Source organism: Emys orbicularis, chromosome 17, assembly GCF_028017835.1.
Source record: "Emys orbicularis isolate rEmyOrb1 chromosome 17, rEmyOrb1.hap1, whole genome shotgun sequence".
Lineage (NCBI taxonomy): Eukaryota > Metazoa > Chordata > Testudines > Emydidae > Emys > Emys orbicularis.
The window spans coordinates 8,167,852-8,193,533 of record NC_088699.1 but is presented as its reverse complement, the minus strand read 5'-3'; the positions used below and the strand labels follow the sequence as shown (position 1 = coordinate 8,193,533).

Below are 25,682 nucleotides of genomic sequence, written 5' to 3'. Positions count from 1 at the left end.
TCAAGAGGTTGTGGGGGACAGAGAAGAGGGAAAGGGGAGAAAAAACCAGGGACAGGAGGGAAATTAGGAAATGGAAATAAAAGCCATGAAGCATCTTATTACATCTAAATAGTGTGAGTCTTAAAGCTGAAGTTATAAATCATGCTAACAATGGTTACTAAAATCAAAGTGGATGTAGCCAGAGGCTACCACTGAAAAAGTCAGTCTAGACCTGCCTGGCTGCCTCTGGTCTTTAAGGATTTGATTAGTTTTTCCGCTTTCTAGTTCATAGACTTGCATTCAGCCCATGCTCCAGAGCCAGGTAGGGCTCAGGATACACAATGAATGATCAATTCATTTACTGAATAAAGTAACACTATTTTTTCAGCACAAGACCTAAACCACTTCCAAAGCTGTAATATTTCATTAAGCCTGGTGATTCCAGCTCAAATTTATTAGTCAAAACAGAAAACTCTCATCAGACCCCATATATTCCATTAGGAGTGATCTATGGTGTCTCCCGATGTCTAATTATTAACTAGGAAGTGTAAGTAAATCACTATCAGCATTAAGCCCTGATGTGTGAAGACAGAATTGGAGTTAAGCAATATCAGCAGTAAAAGGCTTTGATTTGAATAATTTTCTTTTATCCACCCACCACCACCTCCCAACTCAGTCTCCCCTTAACAAGTGAACAAAACTGTCCTTTTAAATGACCACCACCAAGTTCCAATTGTCAGTAAGAGCAATTGCTCTGCAGCCCACCTCAATGCACCTTGCCTGTCCCAAAACAGCAGCAATCTGGAGGCTAGGCGTACATTTCGTAGCGATAAAGGAGTGGAGTAAAGTCATCCACACGAACGTTATTTGCTTTTGCTGCCAGGTGGTGACCTTTATGTGGTTAATGGCTACACCTGTGCATGTTAGAATTCAGGTCTGGTCTACACTAAACATTTAGGCCAACGTAAGGCAGCTTACGTTGACCCAATTATGTTAGTGCACACACTACAGCCTTGCCTCACTGATGTACGTGCCCTACCACCGACATAATAATGCCACCTCCACGAGAGGCATAGCGCTTATGTCCATGTAGTTAGGGCGATACAGTGTCTGTGTAGACACTGTGTTACTTACCTCAGCTGTTAGCTGTCTTGTGAATTTCACGGCTCCATGCTGTCAATTTCACGGCTCCACTCTGGAGCCCTGAAACTGACAAGAAAGCCGGGCAGCTAGAGCCCAGCTGCTCCTGACTCCCCACTCCCAGCCGGGCTGCTGCCTGGAGGCTCCCCACTCCGGAAGCCAAGAATTTCAAGCAGCTGCACCCCCCACATACACTCCCAGCTGGGAGTGGGGAGCCGACAGCCCAGGGGGCAGCTGGGGTCTGGGCAGGGAGCAGTGCAGAGCTCAGAGCCCTGGTTCTCAGCCCCTCACACTGCCCCACACAGATCAACTTAGAGCTGTAGTGCAGACATGCCCTTCGTAAAACTTCATGTTAAAATAGTGTTTTTCATCCAAGCACACCGCAAAGCAGTTGAAAGCCTTAATTAAAATTAGTAACACCCCCCTCTCCTCCCCATAAGCCATTATGTGCCCTATGGGTAAATACAGGCACGAGAGGTCATGTGATTTGCCAAAGTTGATCTCAAGAGTTGGCGGTAGAGCCTGGAACAGAACCCAGAATTCTTGACCATGCTTCCACAAATCGGAAAATGTATCAGAATATAAGAGATCCCGAAATCCACAATTGCTAACAAAATAGATAACCGAGATATGCACAGAGAAAAAAAAAATTAAAGGTGAGATTTTCAAAAGCAGCCAGTGTTAGCCTTGCTCATCTCTCACCCAAGTCAATATTAAAATTTCCACTGACTTCAGTGAGAGCAGTTGGGCCACCACCGAGAGCTTTCGAAAAAGTCACCCTTAAAACACAATGGAGAAAAATGTTATCCTGGTTACGCAAAAAAGATACTCTGCCAGAATCACAGGGAGTTAGAAAACGCCATTAGGAGATTATTCAAGGACAACTGTGGCTCATGACTGAGCACTCCTGCACATAGAACCTATGACTGTCTATCGAAACTAACTTTGTTTCTAATGTTGTCCCTTATAGTCATTTTTTAGCATTATGCTACTGTATTTAAGTGTGACTGTAATAAGGATTTTTTTTTTAAATCCACCTATGTCTTACCTGATGTTTAATGATTAAACAGACCAGGTAGCTAAAAGAAGGTGCTGCCATATTATCCGATAGGAACCAGTTTGGTTTATGTAGCTTGTTATCATTTGAAACATAATTGGGATGAAAAAAAGTGTTATTTTGTCTCCATTACAATTGAAAGCCTTTGTAAAATTAGCAAAGGCACAGCAGGCATGCTTGTTATAAAATAACCGGGGCTTCAGACTGCTCTACATCAAAGCCGGCTGTTGTGTGTGTTAGTTGTTGTACCATCACCTTTCAATTCAATGAGCGGTGTATATGTAGAGGTGCAGCATGGTATTTCAATGTGGTTACTGTACTGGTTACCAGGGCCGGCTCTAGGATTTTTGCCGCCCAAAGCAAAAACAATTTTGCACCCCCCCCCCCCCCGGTTTTTTAATTACCCCACCCCCGGCCCCGCCTCAACTCCGCCCCTTCCCTGCCTCCTCCCCCCAGGCTCTCAAGCCTGGGAGGGAGGGGGAGAAGCGGCGCCCGCGCCGCGGCCACTCGGAGTGTCCCCCTCCCTCCCAGGTTTGAGAGCCTGGGAGGGAGGGAGAGACTCCGAGTGCCCGCGGCGCGGGCGCCGTTTCTCCCCCTCCCTCCCAGGCTCTCAAGCCTGGGAGGGAGGGAGGGGGAGCAGCGGCGCGCAAAACAGCTGTTTCGCGCGCCGCGGCCGCTCGGGATCTCCCCCTCCCTCCCAGGTTGAGAGCCTGGGAGGGAGGGGGAGACTCCGCGTGGCAGCGGCGCGCGAAACAGCTGATTCGCGCGCCGCTGCTCCCCCCCCTCCCAGGCTTGAGAGCCTGGGAGGGAGGGCGAGTAGCGGTGCGCGAGCGGCAGCAGCAGCGGAGGTGAGTTAGGGCGGCCGGGGCACATTTTTAGGGGCGGCATTCTGGCGCCGGCCATGCCGCCCCTAAAAATGTGCCGCCCCAAGCACCAGCTTGTTTTGCTGGTGCCTAGAGCCGGCCCTGCTGGTTACTTTAAGGTGAAAGTCACTTTAGCCAGGTTAGGTTCCATGTACTAGTAATATCAAACAGGAGGTCTGCCAGCCAGTTAACACTCAACTAATATAACGGTTAACTACACAGGACAATATAAGCAGCATTTCACACCATGTTCACTGTTCTTAGTACAAAGGTCAGAACGGAGATTTTTGTTCAAATACACAGAAATCAGAAACAACTCCAACAAGCTGTACATATCCAAACCATGAGAAACTCTACCCTGGAACTTGGCAGCAAAGACCCACCTTTAACCAAAAACGTTGTTAGACTTTTCCAGAAGGACTCGATCTCATTTAAATTTAACCAGCTGCCCATGTATTTGTTAGTGGAGATTAAGCAGTTTTAACCAATCATTTTAAAGTTCCACTCTCTGTGTATCACTTTTGTTTTAACACAAAATCCTTCCAACAGCTCAAGAACTTCTTTTCTCCCTATCCCACAGAGCCACAATACACTGGAAAAGCTTTTTGTGTTTTGTTTTGTTTTGAATCAAACCAGGTAGAAAAGGGAAAGTTCTGTTCAGTTTCTCTTCCAAGTTAAGAAGTAATAATACCGACAAGCACAGCTCATCCTCATGCCTGCTAAGCTTACATCAGAAAAAAGATGGAATAACATCCAGGAAAGGGGTTTAACTCCTGCTCTGAACTGAACATTGACAAACGCATGATGAACTACAGCGTCTGATCTGAATATTTCCTAATCTAGATTTTTTTCCTTAATTCTTTAGAAGGACATTATAGAGGTGAAAATCATATTTATTTTTTCCTTTATCTGTGCTACTAATACCACCCACAATTATTAAAAACTGCATAAACGGTGTAAGATTAACATCTATTTTAAGGTTCTTTTAGTTTACTTTTTGCACTTCACTCTACTTGGACAGAAAAACTGGACTGCTCCTCTTTCAAGCTCCCATGCACTAGCACAATGCTCTTCGAGTTTCTAACAGTGATGGGAAAATTTTAGACCCATTGGTAACTATTATTATTTTTAAAAATCACCATGGAACTGTTTGCATTGGGTTTTCAGTAACCTATTTTGTAATGCAAAAACCTAAACTGTAGGACTAAACCACTTGACTATTTTTTTTTTAAATATTCTATGGAAATTCAACTGTATGTGGAAAAAAGGCTAACGATGCTGGGTTTCCGTTTTCTAATAACCCATTAGGAGAAGTTTCAAATCAAGCTTTAAAACGTGTTATTAACCATCTACTGAGCCATTTGAAAGATACATGCCTATGATAAGAGTATTGTATTGCCATTAACCTATGGGATGGTTCGAGACATCTCTTATTCACACAAAACTCTAAATGCATCTAATTAAAGCCACAAGATCAGTTGTCCATATTAATCACTCAACAGTTTAATTAAGGTAAACCAGCTTGTCAGAAAACTAGCCTTCTCTCTATTCTTCACCATTATTGACTTTTAATAGTTCACTGGATTAGTAATTACTTGTTTATGGCATTATCAAATACCTGTGAGACAAAAAAAAAAAAAAAAAACACAGTATGTGACCAGGAACAGTTTTAAACATACCCTTAGTTGGAACCTGAGGATAAATTTATGTCGTCAAATTAAGTTTTTTTAAAAAGCCAGACTGTTACGATTTAAATCACTCTACAACCCAGAAGGAAAGTAAACTGAGCCAGAAACATCCTAATGAGTGTTTGAGATCTGGAAGCTGTTTTGTCACAAACTCAGATTAAATAGTTCTTTTGGATAAAAACTAGACATGAACAGGAGGTTTAGTGAGATAAACACAACTTATTTTTATATGCATTGTTAAAATACAGACATTGAGCATCTGTTACACTGGATCATGTAGACAAGTACACTAAGGACAATAGTACTAGGAAGGTAGTTAACACATACAGATGCAAAGCTTTCTGTGGAGAAAATAAAAAAAACCTTTGATGATCTCAAAGCACTTTACAAACTAACTATGAGTAGGTAAGGGATATAAAGATCCATGGCCCAAATCCTCAAAGATATTTAGGCACCAAACTCAGGGGTTAGATACCTAAATACCTTTCAGCAGCTGGGCCTATATGCCAACCGATAAAATGCATCCATCTCTAGGGTGGAACAACACAGCAGATGTTTAACAGTTTAGGACAAGTGCCCCTGAAACAGTACTAACTAACAGGGATAGTCCCATCTAATGACCTGCCACTACCACTGGCTGAAGACCTTAGGTTTTCCTTGGAGTCTCCCATCCAACTAGTGACCATACTTGGCTTATGAGACAATCACAGCACAAGATAATATGGCTCCAGGCCATTATGAGAGGCAGTGCCAAACTGTTTAACTGAAGCTGGAGGGAGGGTGGGAATAAAAGCTATGTATATTCTTAATTTTCCCTAGGCATACCTGCTGCCATCAGTGACGAACATTTGTTCTGGGCAGAGTTGCTACCAGTGGAACACTTAGCATATGAACATTAACCTAATTCCTGTTAGAGATAAACCAATTTCAGCTCTCTCCTCTTCTAGGGGAGTATTTCATCCTAATAATAAAATCTCCACTGTAGCATGTTAGACTAGCAGCACTCTGGTAGCAGGCTGGATTTTTAAGTCTTAATGCTGCAATATCTGTAAGGGATTCTACGTAAACATGGCTTTTTAAAAAACAAACCAAAAAAAACAGTTTTTTGCCTTAAAACGGTATGTGAAATGGGGTTCAACATCCCTTGCTCTAAGTAATCAGGATCTTTTTAAAGCTGCTTAATTATTCTCATCTGGCGTAGCCTAAATAAAGGAGTTCGGTCCCACGTCTCTCTCATGGCTGTACATTACAACTCAATGTGGGTCACCAGCATAAAAATCATTATGAGACAGCGAAAGGCTTGTCTGCCTGCAAAACAACCGAGCAAACATGGAGGAAGCGGGATGAACGGATGAAACACAAATTGTTGAGTCCTGAATCGTAAAATTCCACCTGCCCTGCAAGGTGAATTCCACTGAATGCCACTGAGGGCTTGTAAAAGACGAGACTGCTTTCCCACAGGAGCTGTGGAATCTTAAGATTCCAGGACCGTAACCTATAACAATACAGTATGTATATTTATACTGTCTCAACTCTGCTTTAGTCACTGACTTGTGAGCCTAACGTCCTTCCTATGACTGAAGAGAGGGGGAAATAACTTGCACTTGAACTTGTATTTGAGCCTTAATAAACATAATACGTAACTAAAGTGCAATATTATAATAAAATGGCATTTAAAAAATAGGGAGTCCTAATAGCTTAGTTGTAAATTTAAATAATTAAAAAACACTGAAATGCACAAGGTCAGACTTTTAGAGGTGCTGAGCTACCACAATAATCATTTAGAGTTGTGGGCGCTCGTTACTTCTGAAATATCAGGTCCTTTTTTATATTTTATTTACACGCACACACGCATGCGCTTACGTATGACCCACTGGAAAGAAACCACATTCATTGTATTGTCACGGGTCTATTGTAATACATTCTACCCCTTCTGAATGCAACACTCAGCTCCAGCTCACTACCCTGACAAATAAAGGAAAGCACTTTATGAAACCAATTTAATTGGGAGGTGACAGAAAACATACAGCCATTTTCTTTAGCCTTATCACTGAATTGGCTTCAGCTCCAATCTCTGCCAAATCCCACTCAACAGAAGAAATTAACCAGGTCAGCGGAACAGGTGCTACGCTGTGTCTGTCAAGGGGCTGGCATCCCCACAATTACTTGCACACAATGAAGCGGTAATCTTTACAGATCATCTCTCCCAATAAGCATATTGGGGAGGAGAGGAGAGGAGAAGGGTGGAAGGGAGGGAGGGAGAAGGGGAGAAAGGAAAAAAAAAAAGCAAGAAAGGAAAATGAATGTGTCGCTGCCTCACGGCTCAGCAGATGTCTGTGCGTGATGTACGAGGCTAGGATAAGCTGTCGTAGCCTGCTGCCAAAGAGTGGTAAGTGATTAAAGCCTCCACAGTCCTAAGCACCATATTTAGAGTCTATGGGGTTTCAAGAGTTGCACCCATTCCTTGCTGTGCTGCCAGATGTTGTCGATTGGTCCCCGTTCCTATTCGCTGTGTGCGGGCGGCAGCAGTTGGTACAGCAAGTAATGCAATCTGGAACGTTTCCGGAGATGCCGTACATTAAACGAGTGTCACCCATCATTCACCTCTACAGAACGCTGAAACAACTCCAATTTGCTGCCACTTCCCTCTTGGGAAATGGCCAAGATACAGTTGTTCCTGGCAGCCCCATTTGTTTTACTCAGGTGTTCCTCTTCCCTCAATGACCTCTATTAGTTTAAGTTTTAATTTAGATTAACCCCAGCACCCCAATTAACCAGTGAGGGGAAAAGCTAAAATGTGACTAGTCATAATTCTGAAATCAGAATGTATCCAAGTTAAAATTATTAGTAAGGAGGAAGGGCCATTCAACTACTGCAATTTTTCTTTAAAAACTTAACATTTCAGGGCCAAGAAAACCCCCACAGTACAGGCCTAAGGTTTGCCAGTCGGGGCTATTTCTCGCTGTTCATTTCAGTATTTTATTATGCTGATTTAATCTGCAATATCCTCTTGTTGCAAACTTGGACTCCTGAAGATGGGAGCAGATTTGTCTGCATCTCAGAATTATCTCACACCAATATTCAGCACTAACATCACAGATCTGGCCCTCCAATCACTGCTGCTCAACAGCCCCCTTCTGCATTTGAAAGAGTGTGCAGAGGGATCCAATCTCCAGTGCAGGAGTTGCTGAGTCCCTCCCTGCCATGGAAATGCTGTTCAACTCACCCCAGGGCTAGGAAGGATGCTCGTATCGTAACACACAGTCCTGGGAATCAAGAGATACAGGTTCCATTCCCTGCTCTGCCACCTGCGTCCTGTGTAACCTTGAACAGGTTGCTTACCAGGTGAGATGTTCAAAAGCGTTTAGCCTTGTCCTAACTCTGCTCCCACAGAAGTCAATAATAAAACTCCCATTGATGGCAATAGTAGCAGACTTAGAACAACGCTGAGGACTCCTGAAAAAATCACCCCCTTAAAATTTCTCAGTGCTCTTCCAATCTGTAAAATGTTGACAATAAGTACCTACTTCGCAAATGTTTTCATTCTGTTTGGTAGCCCAGGACATGTATTGGAAAAGTCTACTACTCTAGTTGAATTAGTTATCAGGCCCTAAAAATCACATAATTCCACCTCCCTTCTCCATACTCCAATTGTAGTATGATTTTACCTGCTGATCTAATGAGCTTCTCTAGTTAAGATTTTCAGGTTTCTAATAATAGAACGGCATTTGTTTAGTCCTGATGTTAAAACCATCTCTGGATCCTTGGACCAGCAATATTTTTTTGGGCACTGGTCCAGGACTTAATTTAGCAAATCACTTCAAAGCACTGTAATTTCCAGTATGCATTTTATGTGGCTGACATTATCATTTGCTAACTGAATTACAAACACAATGATCACCCCAGTCTGCAGCCGCCAGAGTAGTGTGTGCAGTTTCCCTGCCTCAGTATGGAAAGAGCTTTGGGAGCCCAGCAGCACTTTCAATCTTCACGCCGATTAGACAGGTTTTATGTTTGGATGAGGGTAACTAATGTACCACTGAGCAACTTCAAAAATTTTATTTGTGATGGGGCTTTCCCACCCACATAAGCATTTGTTTTTTCTTTAAAATATTCAGCAGTAGAAACTTCTGTGATTTCCTCTTTGTACAGCAATAATCACCAATGAGAACTACAGAGATTGGTCTGATTCAGCAAGCCTGATCCACATGGGTAGAGTAGTTTCAATGAAGTCCATAAGACTCCTCCCCATGAGGCAGGGCTGAAGGATTGACAGATAAAGTCTTGCATAGCGATTTCAGAGTTAAAACCTTTGGACATCATGAAATAAGGATAATAGGTAGAGATTACAGATGTCCAGTCAAGCAACGAACATGGTGTTTCTCTAAGAGGAATCTTTGGGCAGAAGAACTTACTGCTGAGCATTTACTGCATTAACTCCAGAAATACTAAAAGCCAACTTGAGCCATGAGACAGAGAAAAGATTTCCAGAGACCCACCTGGTGGTAAAAGTCATCGTCATCAAAGATCTCCTCATCCAGGTCTTTTAGGTGCGTGTTGGATTTGGCTTGAGGGACGACCTCCTGGAACAGCAGAGAGAATGTTTATAAGCCCACATGTGCCTATGCTTCGGGCAGCACCCAGACATGGTATCATATCTTAAAACAAGTCTAACACACTTTTGGTGGATTTGGGCAGTGAACCTCCCTAATCCATATTTTCAGCACCTTATGTTCTTCAATATGTACAGCCTTGGGACCCATTAGAACAAGATCTAGATGTATTAGGCTGTACAAAGGACTCTGTGGAGAAGTGGTAGAAGCCCCATTTTTAATTCAACTTGACAAAAAAATGAGTAAGCGTACAACAGGGAGCTATCGCGGATTAATAATGGTTTGGATGAAAGGACTCAATGGGCCTTTTCCATCTCCGACCTCAATGACACCATGTAAAGCTCACAAACATTTGAAAGCATGGTGGAATGGTGAACACCTTCCATTACAGGAAGTTTTTAAGCATTTGATTATTTATAAGGATAGGATTAAAGGACTTCTAAAACATGGGAAGGAAATGGAAAAAGACTGCCAACACAGAACTGGTTTTATGATTCCCTATGAAACAAGCACAACCTGCATATGATATCTCTGACACATTGCTGTACTTAAATGTAGTTGTGCCTCAATGCATATATGGGCCTATATTTTAAATGTAGTGGGAAAAATATTTTTGCAAGTGCAATAATTCTACGTTAATTTTTACAGCTGAGTGTTTACTATTCCTTAAATACTAAGTTGATGTAGACACTTAGAATATTTTGCAGGTGAAATGCAATGTGATTCTTGGTTCCAACTTCCTGGTCAAGAGCTTTAAACCCCATTATTAGGACCAAATTTTGCAGTTGCTTCTTTACAAAGCAGAATACAGGCTCTGTGACAGAACTGACACCTATTGCAGGACCAGGGTAAAGTGCTGGCATGGTCCAACCTGGAGTCTTGCTCTGCCTATCAGGAATAAGCACAGGAACCAACACAAACATTGTGAAATACAAAAAGCACCTCAATCATCTTTTAATCCATTAAATTACAAATAGTGTTACTTCATCACCCATTACACCAACAAGAACATTACTTGTTAAAGGATCAATTTAATTCATTTGCAGAGAATTTCATCACTTCCATTGGAAACAAAAACTCTTACCGAACATCCGGGCAATGCTTCGGGGACGGGCCGAGATTCCTGCTCCAGCTTTCCAAGTACCCTATACACAGATCGCTTAGTCTGTGTCCGCCGTAGTAATCTCTCTTTGTCCATCATAATATGATCAATCTGAGTCAAGATTGAACGCTCAAAGGCACTGAAACCCTGCAACAACATTAACTAGTGTCAGATAATGCAGAAAGCTGCTGCTCAAGGCAGCAATGTTCCTTTATCTTTCCGTGTCAGTGGATAAGCAGACAATGTTCCTACTGGAGGAGTTTGAGTTTGGATTTTTGTTGTTGTTTTTTTAAAATATATATATATATATAAATAAAACCCAACAAAAAATAAACCAACAAAAAGATACTGCCCTGAGGCAAGCTAAAAGCCTGGCTTAATAGACAGGCTTCACTGTTCTAGCTCAGACAAACTTCTCCATGATTAATATTAATCCCTACATGCTGGGCCCTGGATCTCTTAGGACAAAATGAATTGCCAGCTGAATTAAAGTGTTCAGGTCTGTGTATTTACAATAAATCATGAAGTAAATAGGGAAATGTACAGACCATAAACAGTATCTTGTCTCCAGCTCACAGCGGACTGATACCAGCTGCTTCAGAGGAAAGTGTGAGAAACATGGTAGAAGGCAGTTCTGAAGTAATCTGCCCATGGGGAAAATTTCCTCCTAACCCTGCCAAGTTAGAGCCTGGCTTATGGCCTTGAAGCATGAGGCCTTATATCCCTTCCAAAAGCTTTGGAGATTTTTGTTTGTCATGGGCGTGTGTTTTAATTCTTACTATTGTAACTCTAGATGGAACAAGGAATGTTCCCATGTATGAATGGCAAGAAACACTTCGGCTGCTGTCCCAACGTCTCTGGTAAATTTCTCTCTCTCACACACATACACACTTGCCTTCCCCAATTTGCCAGAAGCTAGTTTGGTCTTGTCATGCCACTTCTGCAAGGTGTTGTTCCGATACGTTCTGAAGTCAGCAAATCGCTTAGCCATGAATTCTGGATAGTCTTCCATCTCTAGCTTCCGTTTAGCGGGGCCTTTCCGCCTCATCTGATCCTCACCTCCCATCTCTTCATCACTACCACTGGGGATCTCCTCATCACTAGAAATTTAAAATAAAAAAATAAAAAATAGAAACACTTTGAGGCAACGATTTGGAAACTCTCTTTAACAGCAACTCCTCTGCTGATCATCTTGCCATCTTCTGTTAGTTATTCAGAAGTCAAGTCGCTGAACCCTCCCTCCTGCCACCAAAAGAAATTACAAAACACAAGCTCCCAGTGAAAACAGGAGAAGTTCAAATGCCTTTTGTCCGCTGTGTCCATTACCCACACAGTAGGAGCTGGGGGAGCAGAGCTGAGATGGCGAAGGTCAAACCTTCTACATTTTCCTATTTAAAAAGTTAACTGCCAGGTGGGCTTTAGCAAGGCCCAGACCCAGTCTTGTTCTGTATTTACCTCTCCACTTTTGATTGCTTCCCATCTACCAGATGCCTCGTGCCTGGATATTGATAGAGCAGCTCATCCTGGAGGTCCACTAATGCTCTCAGCAACGCCTTCAAGGCTTTATAACCTGCAGAAGAAGGAGACGCAGTGACAATTGCAGGTTGATCCCAGCTTCTGGTGAAGCCTCAGCGTGACACTGGCTTCTCGTATTAAACCTACATTCCTGCCACAGATAGTGCAGGTCTTGGTAAGCCTCATAGGCGACTGTTTTCACCAGCCCAGTTTAAAATGTTGTTTAACATGTATGACTCATTCTTTTGTTACTGCCAAAACAACTGCACAGAAGGATATTCCTAGAAAAGAAGGAAGGGAGTGAGGGGCATTTTCTAAACTGCTGAGCGGTTACACATTGATCGGTCTATTTAACTGAGACACACAAGTTTGGGCTCAGAATCCTAAAAGATTAGCATACTGAAGTAGCAAGTACTGTGGGCTTAGGTATCTGATGGCACAAGGATATGACAACAGCCCCTTTTGCTGACTAATTCATTGCTTCATATTCTTACACCAAAGCCGGTGCCTGCTGCAAAAAGTAAGAATATGAAGCAATTCCAGAGAGAGAATAACTATATGTATGGATCCTATCTACACGTGCAGGTGTAGGGGTGTGTGTGTGAGTGTGAGTGTGTGTGTGAGAGAGAGAACGAGAACTGCAGGCCTAGCGGTTTATAAGCAGAGAATGTCAGTCTCCAGGCCTGCCAACTGGGCACCCTTCACAAACCCTACATTCACTTAAAAAGACAGAATGTAGTTAAACCAGAAGAGAATCAAGGCAGAAGTTTAAGGATTCTCCTCAGGCAGCTATTTTCCAGACCACCTGCAGGCCCATTCGGTATCAATCAGCCAAAGACCTGGACAGTTGCTAATTCCTTCACGTAGCTGTGGAACAAAGTCCCTGTCGAGAGGAGCTTCCAATCTACAGGGACAAGCATTCGAATTCAGACACAAGCCCAGGGTGATGGGGAGATGGATTTGTCCAACAGTGGTACAGCAGCTCTCCCTAAAAAGGTAGGACATTAACACCCATAGGTTTCCCAGGAAAACTCTCTGTTACCTGGTTAATAAGAGCCTCTTTCCAGGCCTTGCCGGAACTCTCTGGAACTACAGTCTGAAGCATCACTTATTTTAGAGGCTGCCCACTGCTGCTATTACCAACAGGAGGCCAGAGGTCTTGGCATTCTAACTAGACCTGTATCTGGGAACTGTTTCACAGGCATCTGCACCTCGTTTGAAAGTGTGCTGCCTTCGCTTGTTTCTAGCCTGATTACCATCAATACGAATAGAAGAAGAACACAGAAACAGGACTACTGGATTTCAACAGAGAGCTGAGAAGAGAATCCAGCAGAGAATCCCAGTGCTTGGGATTTCCAGTTCTTGCCGACATAACCATGCAAAGCTCTGTGGTTCCAGAAATTACTCAAGCTACTACACGATGCTGGTGGGACATCCCACTGAATTGGACCCCACCTCTTCAGCAAGTTGTTTCCCTATTGTGGCTCCACAAGGATGTTTCTTGTTCCAAGAAGCTTGTATTTGGTAATGGTACCCTGAGCATTATCTGAACATTTCATATTTCCCCACAGGAAGACAGTTGCAAGTGTCACTTAAACGAGGAAGTGGATAGAACGGGCTGTGTTTGCGTGTGGAGCCAAATTTTATTTGTATGTTTGTAAATATTCAAAGCACGTGCTGTTCTGGCCTTATTACCGGATATGACAATGGTAAGTACACAGATTTAGTTTGGGAAGCTAACCACACTCACACACCTGGCACCTGTTGCAAAACATGCAATAGGTTGCCATCAATACTATAATTCAACCACTGCACGATGTCCGACACTCTGAGAAGTCTTTACAGCTTGATGTCCCTAACAAATTCAAGTACAGTAAACAATCACTGACAATCTGACCATCAGTCTGCAGAGCTGTGGCATCATAGCTCAAACATGTTCAGTCTCTTGCAAGGAAAAGCTTTATGAAGGTGTAGAATAGTCTTTCCTGTAGACAAAAAGCAAGCAAGAGACTAGATGCGATCTGAAGTGATCCAGACAGTTTCCCCTTAAAGGTTTGATCAAAAACAGATTACGTTGGCATTAGCCTGGGGACAACCTCTGTCATGTTCATAACCAAAGGAAAGAAAGGTTCAGAGAGAACTAGAGAGCTGTCTCCGGAGGCTCCTAATGAATTTGGTTGTCCAGACTTGGTCCATTTAGATTGCAAATTCCTTGGGGCAGAGCGAGACCACATCTTCCTTGATAAGCACCAAGCATATCCGCATCTAAACACAAAATACTTGGCCCGTTTCTAGACACTTCCTATCCAAGGAAGACAGGATAACACCACTTAATGTACAAATGGGAAACTGAGGCACTGAGAATAAATGGGTTGCTCACAGTTACACAGGAAGTCCATGGCAGAGCTGGGACTAGAACTCAGATCTTTTACCACAGACCATTCTTCCTCTCTAACGAATCACAAAGGGCTAGGTCCTTACCTGGTGTAAAGTCAGTGGAGCTATTTCAATTGACAGCAGCTGAGGATCTGGTCCCAAATCCTTCCCTTACTTACTGGATAGCACAACAGGAAAGGGGTGGGGGGTATTTTATTTTAATTTAGCCTTTTTTTTTTTAAATGGGGGACACAGAAAACCATGGATAAAATCAGCAGCAAATCTTCATCAGCCACATGAAGGCAACGGAAGTGGAAATCAGCCCAGACAGGCCGGGGTCTCAATCTTTTGTATGTTCCCATTGCCGATATTACCGCTGCCACAGAACCCGGATAAATGATGGCCCGACCTCAGTAGCAGTAATGTCAATGAAAAGACACTAGGAAGACTTTTGCTGCAGATCCGCAGTTACGCTCATCCTCCTCCCGTACGTGGCTCATTATAGATACATTTTGACAGCTGTTCTATATAAACCTATTAACGGATTAGGTTGCCACACTCGTAAAACAATCGTGTGTTAGCATCAAAACAATTCTAAGAGACAAACAGACCAAAGCCCTTAAAAATGCATCTGTGGTATGTAGTTAAAGCAAGGGCATCATTTGCAAGAGGCAAGTGGCCCCCGCCCTGAGTGCACAGCTTAAAGCAGCAAAATCTTTTCCTGCAATCCAGCTAAATGTCCCCAGAGGTCCTGAACCCGCTTATTTTCTACCCGCTGTCTACCCTCCAGTGGCAATGCTAATTCACCCCAGGCGGCTTTGATCCTGTCTATTACAGCTGGAGTAGCACTCAAATTCTTCAGAGGTGTATCAGGGCTATTGCAAGCAGGCAAGGAATAAAGACAGGCTCAGGCTCCCTCAGGATATGAGATATGGACCCCAACAGAAGCGAGGATGGGAAGCAATTTTATCTGGAGTGAAGGGGGTGGGGCGGGCAGGTCAGACAATGACTGTGTGTCTACCCAGGTGGGAGGGCTAATTATTCCAGGCACTGACTTCATCATGAGCCTCTTACAGCTGGACTATTTCCATGCTTTCAATTCTTGTGTATTTAATGGCATTATTGGATAGGGTTCTGGGTGTGACTAGCAGGTGTCTAAGTGTGCTATAAACTCAGCCACACAAGCCGGTATCACCCCCTGATACTGCACTGCCTTATCCATTTCAGCATTTAATTCCAAAATGGACTGTTTTCTAGCAGATCCACACACACACACACACCCCTTTGTCCTGTCTGCTTTTGGGACAGGAACATTCTAACTCAGGAATGAAGACAGGGTGTAAACTACAGCAGTTTTATGAATACAACCCAGGAAATGGGGAAGCAAGTCCCCCCCCACCCCCACTCATTTAGCAGACTGTTTTTAAATGCTGTTCTTGGACTGAAATGGGCCACTAAAGCACACAAGCACACACAGTTTTTCTTAAGCATACCAGCACGTTAAAACAGTTTTCAGATTTAAAAATCTTTTGTTTCTACTCCTACCCTAATTTCCCTTTGGTGCAAAAAGAGAGTGCCCTCGCAGTGTACCAGCAGGCATGGAGAACGCATCACAATTAGCCCTCATGGACATGACCATGCAATGGGGAAGGTTCCCAGGACCAGCAAATCTTTGCTAATTGTCAGTATCTAGCGCTTTTTAAGACAGGTAGGCACCCGCAAATACATTTTGAGCAGCGATAAAACCTGGGCGAGGCTCACAACAAAGCTTCTGCCACTTACTCAGGTTTGAATTTACTTCAGTTTGAATTCCTAAACTAAGCAGTTTGCTTCTTGGACTCGCTGCCCCAGCTCTCGGTCAGCATTAACCATGTTTTGCCCTGCATCTGTTGTGTTCAGTTGACTACAGCTGTCTACGCTTTTCCTTGGCTCCCCGTTTCCTTCTCCAGCAGTACCCCCCCTTAGACCCCAACGCTCAGTGAATAGAGACAGCGTTCAGAGTGTAGCCTGAAGTCCCTTCATACAAAGCTATTCTGAAGGCACTTTACAGAGCAGCTCTCTACTCCTGTTGGACCCTCTGCTTCCCCACCCCTCTTCCACGTGCTTTTTTGTTGCATTTTTTATTTAACTCACATTGTAATCTCCCTGGGGCCAGTACTGTGCCTTTTAATTACCCGTCAAGTGCTATGCATCTCTATGGGGCTATATAATTACTGTCTTTATACTGGACCTCAAGACATTTGTGAAAAGTCCTCAAATTAATAGTCTAAATTTTAAGTGATTTTGGGTGCCCAACTTAAGGAAACTGATTGTTGGAGGGCAGATGCTCAGCACTGTCTGAAAGAAGACGTGCCTTTAAGGTGCCCCAATATGGGAACTCAAAATCACTGCCCTGTTTGAAAACGTAGGCATGTAGCTTTCTGCTCCATACACGTTGTGTACAACAATGGCAAAATAAAGCTGGGGATGCAGTAAGACCTGGGAGAACAGTACACAGCCACTTCTCCCAACCCTTTGCTCCCTGTACCACTTACTCCCGGTCTAAAAGTGCCATTTAAAAAAAAAAAAAGAAAAAGAAAAAGAAAAAGATGATGTTGAATGGGAGGCGAGGTGAGAGGAAACGTTTACTGCTGCCACGCGAACAAGTGAAACGTGTTTTGAACCTACCATCCAGTTTAAATGGGAATCCTGAGACTTTCCCTAGCAAGAGGCCAACTCATAAGAGTCACTTTTAAGAGTCCACGTGAGTCCCTTTATTTTGTGTCCAGGAGTGAAAAAGTTGTTGCAGATCCAGAAGACAGCATATCAATCCAGCAAGAAAGCTGGGAGCCAATATCAGTAAATCAAACTGTGCCTTTCTGTTAATACTCTCTCATATGTTCTCATTTTATACATCCCTTTACCGAGTCAGAAAGTAGCCCTGGAGTATTTAAGCTCCATTCAGGGATAGCACTGCCATGTATCAAAGTGTCAGGAGACCCACCAGAGATGAAATCTGTCCTACTGCTCTCAAACCACAAAAAAAAAAATCAATTTTGTCAATGCCAGAGCTTACAGGCACACTGGCTCTGTTGCTGGTCCTACCCCCTTGTTTGAATCAGTGGCGCTGGTTCCTGCATAAAGGATAACCAGGGCCAACCAGCCACACTTTGGCCAGCCTAGTTTAAAGTCAGAATGCAGACAGCAGCTCAGCTACAGTAGAGATTGACACCCAAATATAGCTGAATTGGTGTCATATGCAGGATGAGGGCTTCTTCACACTTATGTCACTGTAAGCCCAGCATCTCTACTGCAAGAGCGGTCTCTACCTAGAAAAATGGCCCGTTCACCTTTCCCCAGCACTAGGTGGGACCTCCCTTTGCCCCCAGCAGTGGCAGAGAACACCGGCAGCAATTTGTGTAGCAGCAAGGATAGGGCTCTCTGCAAGACCATTGAAGTCAATGGGACTAAGCACATGCTTAAAGTTAAGCAAGTGCTGGAGGGCCAGATTTTCAAAGGTATTTAGGTGCCGAAAGATCCAGACAGACGCCTAGTTGGGTTTTTTAAAAGCACCCAGACACCTAAGTCCCCTCACACATTATTTCAGTGCTTCTTGTGGGGTAACAACAGCATGTTTCCTCCCGGTTCTTATGACGTGGGATAGGGAGGTCCTAGGATGAAATCCTGGCTCCCACGAAGGTCAATGGCAAAACTCCCAGTGCAAGTATACTAAGGCAAGCCCAGAGGTGCCACTGGAAAACAAAAAGTCTGAAACGTCTCGGGTAACAGATGCCCTCAGTTCTCTGTGGCAGCTGCGGGGTCACACTGCAAAGGCGACACTCCCCACCGAACCAAGCCAAGGAGTGGAAATGAGTCTGGAAGGGAAGAGGATCGTGGTATTGTGGTTAAGGCACAGAGACTGAGGGGTAGGAGATCTGGGCTCTGTTCCAAGCTACACCACAGACTTCCTGTGCCTCAGTTTCCCCATCTGTGACATGGAGATAATGGTAACCCCCTACCTCACAAGCGTAAGTTCATTAATGTTCATGGGCACCCAGTTACCATGGTGATAAACACCCTATAGAAAAGATGAATACATGAATCTCCCGTCTATGAAGATGAGATACCACCACCGAGACTAGTAACGGGTAGGGCAGTGGGTTGAGGGGAGGGACAGCAATCAAAGAGGAGAACACAAGATAAAAATAGAGGATTATTTTCTACATCAATGGTTATATAGCCCATTACTATACTAAAATAAGCATGAGACGTTACAGGGTGAACAGTAGCTATTACTGTAGTTGAGATTACACACACACACACACTCTCTCTCTCTCTCTCTCTCTTTTGGATTTTATATCATATACTACTTTGAAGAGCCCAAGAGGTGAAACAGCATGATCCTGGTCGAACAAGCCTCAGTCCAAGGCTGGATTCTTCACCCACACAGAGCCCCATTGATGCTCATGCAGAGTTCTTTGCAGGCCTCACTAGAGCCTTATACCGTAACCCCTCACTTAACGTCTTAGTTATGTTCTTGAAAAATGCAACTTCAAGCGAAACAATGTTAAGCGAATCCAATTTCCCCATAAGAATTAATGTAAATATGGGGAGTTAGGTTCAAGGGAAATTATTTTTGCCAGACAAAAGACATTATATACATATAAAGTATGAATTTTAAATAATTTTAAACAAACAATTTAATGCTGTACTCACCAATGATGATTGTGAAACTTGGTTGAGGCAGGGGCGTAGCGGGGTCGGGGGCTTGCCCCGCTCCACCTGCCCGGTAGTGGGGTGGGGGCCGCGGGCGGGCAGCCCCCGCATTCCCACCCCGCTCCCCAGCAGGAGCCCCAGGTGGGCGGAGCAGGGGGAGCACCCGCACCCCAACCCAGTCCCCGGCTGGAACGCCCGCCGTGCGGAGTAGGGCAAGCCCCCACGCCCCAACCCGGACCCCGGTAGGAGGGGAGCCAAACAACATTATAAGGGACATTGCAGGACTTTAAAGGAATATGTTCTCTAATAGGTCAGTGACCTAATAGTGAAAGAACGTTAACTGGGAGGACGTTAAGTGAGGAGTTACTGTATCAGCCATGATAGGGGAGAGGGATAGCTCAGTGGTTTGAGCATTGGCCTGCTAAACCCAGGGTTGTGAGTTCAATCCTTGAGGGGGCCATTTAGGGATCTGGGGCAAAATCAGTACTTGGTCCTGCTAGTGAAGGCAGAGGGCTGGACTCAATGACCTTTCAGGGTCCCTTCCAGTTCTAGGAGATAGGTATATATCTCAATATATTATTTATTATGATACAGTGAGCGGGGGTAAAATGGTAGAGAGAGAATGGAAGGGCAAAGGTGACAGAGATACAATCGCTCAGTTACATCCTGGTGGTAAAATTAATTTGATATCTGCATAAACAAAAACATAACATACAGTCCTCGAGAGGCAACATGGTCCGATGGATAAAACACCCGACTGGGAATCAGGGCACCTGACTCAGCCACTAAGCTGATGTGTGACTGTAGGCAAGTCATTTCATCTCTCTGCGCCTGTTTCCCCATCACCCTTTCTCCGTCTGTCCATTGACACTGTAAGCTCTTTGAGGCAAGGACTGTCTCACTCTGTGTTTGTACATATCCTAGCACGAGAGCGCCCACGGTATGACTGTAATACACATCATAATATGCGCATGTACAGTATGGGGCATACACATAACAGTTGTGTTTTGTTTCTATAGTGTGTACAGACACAGTGTATGCACATGCATATGGAAATTATTTCATTAAGCAAAACTACTATTGTGCACACAATACCAAATATGAAGGAGATGGACTTAAATTTTCTATGATTAGTCGACACCTAGCTGCGTGATTAACAATTTTTTCCTCAGTTAAATCCGGGTATCTGGCATTGTAAGAATACCACACGCACACACCCTTTTAGTTTTTTCCATATACCCACACAGAGTGCATTCAGCATGCACGCGCACACAAACAAGTTTGATCAACACATGTATTTAAACGTTGATATCTTTCGCAAAAGCTGACCTCCTGAAATCAGGAGAGGAAAAACTTGGAAATGCACTATGTTACCATTCCACAGATTGTGCAAAGCACCTAACAAACTGTTTCCATTATAGAAATAAAAAAATAGAAATAAAAATCAAAACCATAGTTTTTATTAAACTCAGTTATTAAACAAAACATCTTATCAGACATACATGTTTATCTGAACATTCTGATTAAGAGAGTATTTTCGCTCTTTTTAAATGACTCTGGGACTGAAGTTAAACTATAGGTCAAAATGACACTCAATACATTGGCCTGAGAACAATACTTCTCATTCATATCCACAAGCCAGCCACTTGCACTAGTCATCCCCAGCAATTAATCCCCCAAGAAACACATTTGATTAAATCTTTTCAAGCAAATCCTTTGCTTTGCTTTTGTTAGTTCACTTCTTGTCAACATCTATTAAAATATGCCTTTAATTCTCCCACAATCTTAAAAAACACCGATTCCACTGTCTTCAACTTTAATCAACTGTATGGCCGGCATTTTTCATTTCATAATAATGTGCTGTTTGGAATTCAAGAGGCAGGCTCAACATCAATCATTCGGCAAGAATTTTTCCACTGCAATAAATATGCAAATGAGGAAAGCCAGTCAGTCGTATTTCAGGCCCGACTTGCTAGTGTTTTAAAAAAAGACACAAATTTATTAATTGCCGTTGGCCAGCGGAATCCTATTACTTTGGGCATTGATTACAAAGCTGTGTGAGTGATTATTGTGCAACTTGCGGGCTATCCAGGCATGAGGAAAAATTATTAAAGCAAGGCAGAGATTATCAACTCAGAATAACAATAAGCCTTAACATTTTAGGCCTTTAACTTCTTCAACAAAGAATTACGCGAGAGCTCCACTGTATCATAATTCTGAAGACTGTCAGTATTTCTGTTGGAGCTTGTTCTATGTTCCCCACAGCAAAACAATGTTACCAGCCCGGAGGGGATTGGGGGGGGACCCTGCAGGTTACACATTCCTTAACATGGACCATATGGGCAATAGTTTTTCTGTTATTCCCACGGTGTGGCCAACGGCAGGGGGAACAACCACTATATGGTGTAGCTAAGACTTCCACCGCCATGAGGCTATCTTGGAATGTTGCAAGACCATTACACTTATTACACCCTGTTAGATGACTGACTCCAAAAAAACAACAAAAAAGGGTACAAAAGAAAAAATACAGGGGTAAGTGTAAGAAGTGGCCCATAGTGCATTCAGCTTTGGATAAACTAGGGGTCAGCTCCAATCCTTTTGGAATCAGAGACCTGAATGGCCTGATGCTCAAGGTGCTGATAATTCATCTTCCATGGATTTCAACTGGATTGTAGCTACACAGCACATTTGAAAACCAGGCCAGAAATGTTTTGGAAGATAATCGAAGTTAAACACTTTTGGTGCCACCATAAGTGTTTGCCCTCTGGAGAAATGAGTTCTAGCAAATGATAGCTGGTGCATTTCACCCCCCGGCCAGAGGGCCAGAAAAAGGTCTATGCCTTTAGTCCTAAGCATATGTCTACAATGCAGGTAGGAGATGGGATTCCCAGTATAGACTCAAATGGAGCTAGCTTCAGTCTCTCTGCCCGCAATGGGAATCACACCTCCCACCTGCAACACAGACATACCATTGTGCACAAAGGACCCAATGCTTCAGCCCCTAATCATGTAAAGAGTCCCACCCACTTCAATGGAATAATTTAGCCCATTGACTCCAATATTGCTACTCATCTGAGTACACGTAGTAGGATCAGGCATATAGAAGGAGCTTGTGAAAAGTATTTATATAGATTTTAAGGCCAGAAGGGACCATTAGATCATAGTATGACCTCCTGTGTAACACAGGAAAACAAATGACATTGATCAAGACAAGCAAAGAGTTTGCTACATGTGAGTTTTTAACTCCAGTGATCTGATTGCCAGTTATATATATGGAGATATACCTATCTCATAGAACTGGAAGGGACCCTGAAAGGTCATTGAGTCCAGCCCCCTGCCTTCACTAGCAGGACCAAGTACTGATTTTTGCCCCAGATCCCTAAGTGGCCTCCTTAAGGATTGAACCCACAACCCTGGGTTTAGCAGGCCAATGCTCAGAACTTGCTTGGGCTTTAACCTGTATGTATTGTAAACAGTTTTTATTATCATTTTTCTCTCTGAGCTATCCCTCCCCCCCATGAGTTGGCTAACATACTTGCATGTGCTAGTCTGGATGCTCCACAAACCTTTCTTCCGGTGTGTATTGGAACAAAGGTGTGTGGAGCATCTACACTAGTACGTACAAGCTTGTTAACTAACTCAAGTTAACTGGCAGTCAATTCACTCGAATAATTCTAATGCAGGCAAACTCTTTGTGTGTGCGCAAAGCATGGCAGACGCTTATTGTCAGGGGTCAAATTGCAGCATGTGAGCAAACAAAAAGTGGCCATTTTGTGCTCTAGAACCTAAGCTACATTTCTTTTAAAAAAATAAACAAACCCCAAGCTCTCTCCAGAGCATACGGTTATGAAGGTAACCTTTAAAATGTGACCATTTCAACTTTTAATAAGGCTGGGGAAGGGGACTATACACGTTTTAAATCTAAGGACAAAAATCTGTTAAATAAGACTAAACAAAACAGGCTAGGGGCCTTCTCTTTCCATGCAACACTGCAAGATTTTCTTTAACAGTCCTGAACTCCATACCAAATAAATACTGTATGTCGCACTTCTCTAACATGATCTCCAAACACTTTGCAAACAATGAATTATGCCTCAGAACATCTATCTTACCACTTCTAGGGCCCCGATCCTGCAACAAGATTTGAGTGGGCAGAACTGTGTACTTGCATGGCGCCCATTGCAGGACCAGGTTGTATGTCTGTATCTTCAATTAAAATCATACGGGTGGTGAAGATATTGCAACAATTTAAGAGGTCTCCCTTTCCCCTAACTACAACTTGGTGACTTGGCTTGAAACTGAAATCTGTATCTGTGAACATGCTTTTTACCTCATGCCCCCGCATCTCACACACACACACCGGTATGCCAAACGGTTGTCCATGAGCACGGGACAACTGGCCACCTTATTCATTTTAAGTCTCACCAACACCACTCCATCAAGACGCTGGTTTGCAAAAAAAAAAAATTGCACAAATTTTGGTCTGATCTAGCGCCCGTTGAAGTCAATGGAAAGACTTTGATCGACTTCGGCTCAGGCCCACAAAGAGAGTTACATGGGATATGTAATCAGAAAAAGGGATGGAAAGTGACATTTTGGGCCTACCAACCTTAGCCGCATCCCTTTAAACAAAATACAACATTTCATGATTTGGTGAGTGCAAAGCTTTGTTATTTGCAAAGGTTTCCAGACAAATAACATGCCAGCGGAGCTATCTTCTTTTCACTAGCTTAGCCAGACCAAAATGATTGGACCTCAATACTGGAATCCAGATCTGCCCTTACGGGCACATGCAAGGCTCCCATTAAGAACTTTGGGGCAGAAATGTGACCCTGTCTGACACTGAGTCATGGGGGGAGGGATAGCTCAGTGGTTTGAGCATTGGCCTGCTAAACCCAGGGTTGTGAGTTCAATCCTTGAGGGGGCCACTTAGGGATCTGGGGCAAAATCAGTACTTGGTCCTGCTAGTGAAGGCAGGGGACTGGACTCGATGACCTTTCAAGGTCCTGTCCAGTTCTAGGAGGTAGGTAGGTGACCTGGGGCAAAATCACTTAACCGGTCTATTCCTCAGTTTCCACCATTTCTGGAAAGCGGGGATAATGGTACCGACCCATCTCTGTATAAATCATTAAGATCCTCAGATGCAACTACAAAGAAGGGTAGATAATTATCCAATTTCAGTTTTAAAAGTTAGCCATGGTTAGAGATGATAAAACAGTGTGGCTGGAATTACTGGAATTATTGGGAGTTCCCTTAGGCTCCTTTGATTAATCCCAGTCCGCATGACTATGGCACACTTCATTCAAAAGCTCTTCACTAACTAGATACATACAATGCCAACAAAATATGGAGAGCTCTGGGGCAGAGGGTGTATCCATCAGCCACACATCATGCTCCACATCAGGAGGGGAGGATAAATATTTTGCCAAGGAAACTGGAACAGAAAGTGCCATGGCATCTCTAAAAACTAAAGCAAAGCAGGTGGGACCTGGGTCTCATCCAGAATGACTCATGCCTAGTAAACGGTTTGGTACTCAATTTATCTAGCCGTTATGGGGCTTTGGAATAGCTGAGGTGGTTTCCTGAAACATGAACGCACGTTCACAAAAGGGCTGTTCTCTGCAGGAATGGAGAAATGCGTGTTCTCAGGGGCTCGGTCGCAAAAATATTTACACTGAGAATTAAAAAAAAAAAAAAAAAAAAAAAAGAAGATAAATATTCAAAGGAACGTCAATAAGAAACCCAACAAAAAATACCCCTTAAAAGATACTAAAAGTGAAATGAGAACAAACTGCCCAGGCAATATTCTGGAGTATCCTCTCCATCCCAGGCCCAATCCTGAAAGGTGCTGAGCACCCTAAACTCTCACTGAAAATAATGGGTGTTAAAATGCTGAGTCAGGCTCTGAATTTGGGAATAAATGACCATCCCACATCCTCCACACTTCCTGACAGACTGTATGCACCCTCCTTTAAATTGGGACTTCCAGTGGTCTGGACTCATGAAGAGAACATTAAGAATCATTTACATGTAAGCTGGCTGTATGGTTCATTTAATTCCCTACACCCCTCCATTTTAAAATCTGCAGCAGAATTTTCAGTTTGCTACACCAGAATGCTGAAGAAATTGGGGGGGGGGGGGGGGGAGGAGTTACAGAATTTAAGTCCAGTTTGCCTAGGAGTACACATGTGGTTATTGGGGACTGATCTATCAGCCAGGTGATTTAATAAAACCGTCTTCCTTTGAGATTACGTGCTCAGTCCATGCACAGTATATTCAAAAATAACTGCACTGAGAAAAGCCTAGTGGGAGAAGATGAAACTGGTTTAGTATTGTGGAGATCACGTCTCATTCGTAACTGGGATGACCTGACCTCCTGCATCATCTGATGCATAATAATGGTGACGCATCAAAAGATGTCTTCCTTTTCCAAAAAGAGATGAAGTATTCAAGACTATAAATGCAGAAGATCACAATCATACCACCCCGGGCTATGATCTTGACAGGCACCAGTTTAACAAAGTTAGTACCCATAGAGGTGACATCCAATGAAAACCCAGGTAAAACAAATGCTGCTCCCCAGCATGTGCCCAGGGGGCACTGTGTCATTGGATGTGCTGTGCTGCAGAACAGATGTAGGTCAGAAGCCATGAG

At 43.4% G+C, this 25,682-nt stretch overlaps 1 protein-coding gene across 1 annotated transcript in view; it reads right to left on the bottom strand.

Moving 5' to 3' along the window:
• Positions 1-25,682, bottom strand: part of AATF (apoptosis antagonizing transcription factor) — an 83,826-nt gene that overhangs the window by 37,012 nt on the left and 21,132 nt on the right. The window contains exons 5-8 of the mRNA XM_065418397.1: positions 11,898-12,012; positions 11,338-11,542; positions 10,425-10,589; positions 9,227-9,310 (exon numbers count right to left, since the gene is read on the bottom strand). Coding sequence (XP_065274469.1) covers positions 9,227-9,310; positions 10,425-10,589; positions 11,338-11,542; positions 11,898-12,012 — 569 coding nt within the window. The remainder of the gene's footprint in view (positions 1-9,226; positions 9,311-10,424; positions 10,590-11,337; positions 11,543-11,897; positions 12,013-25,682) is intronic.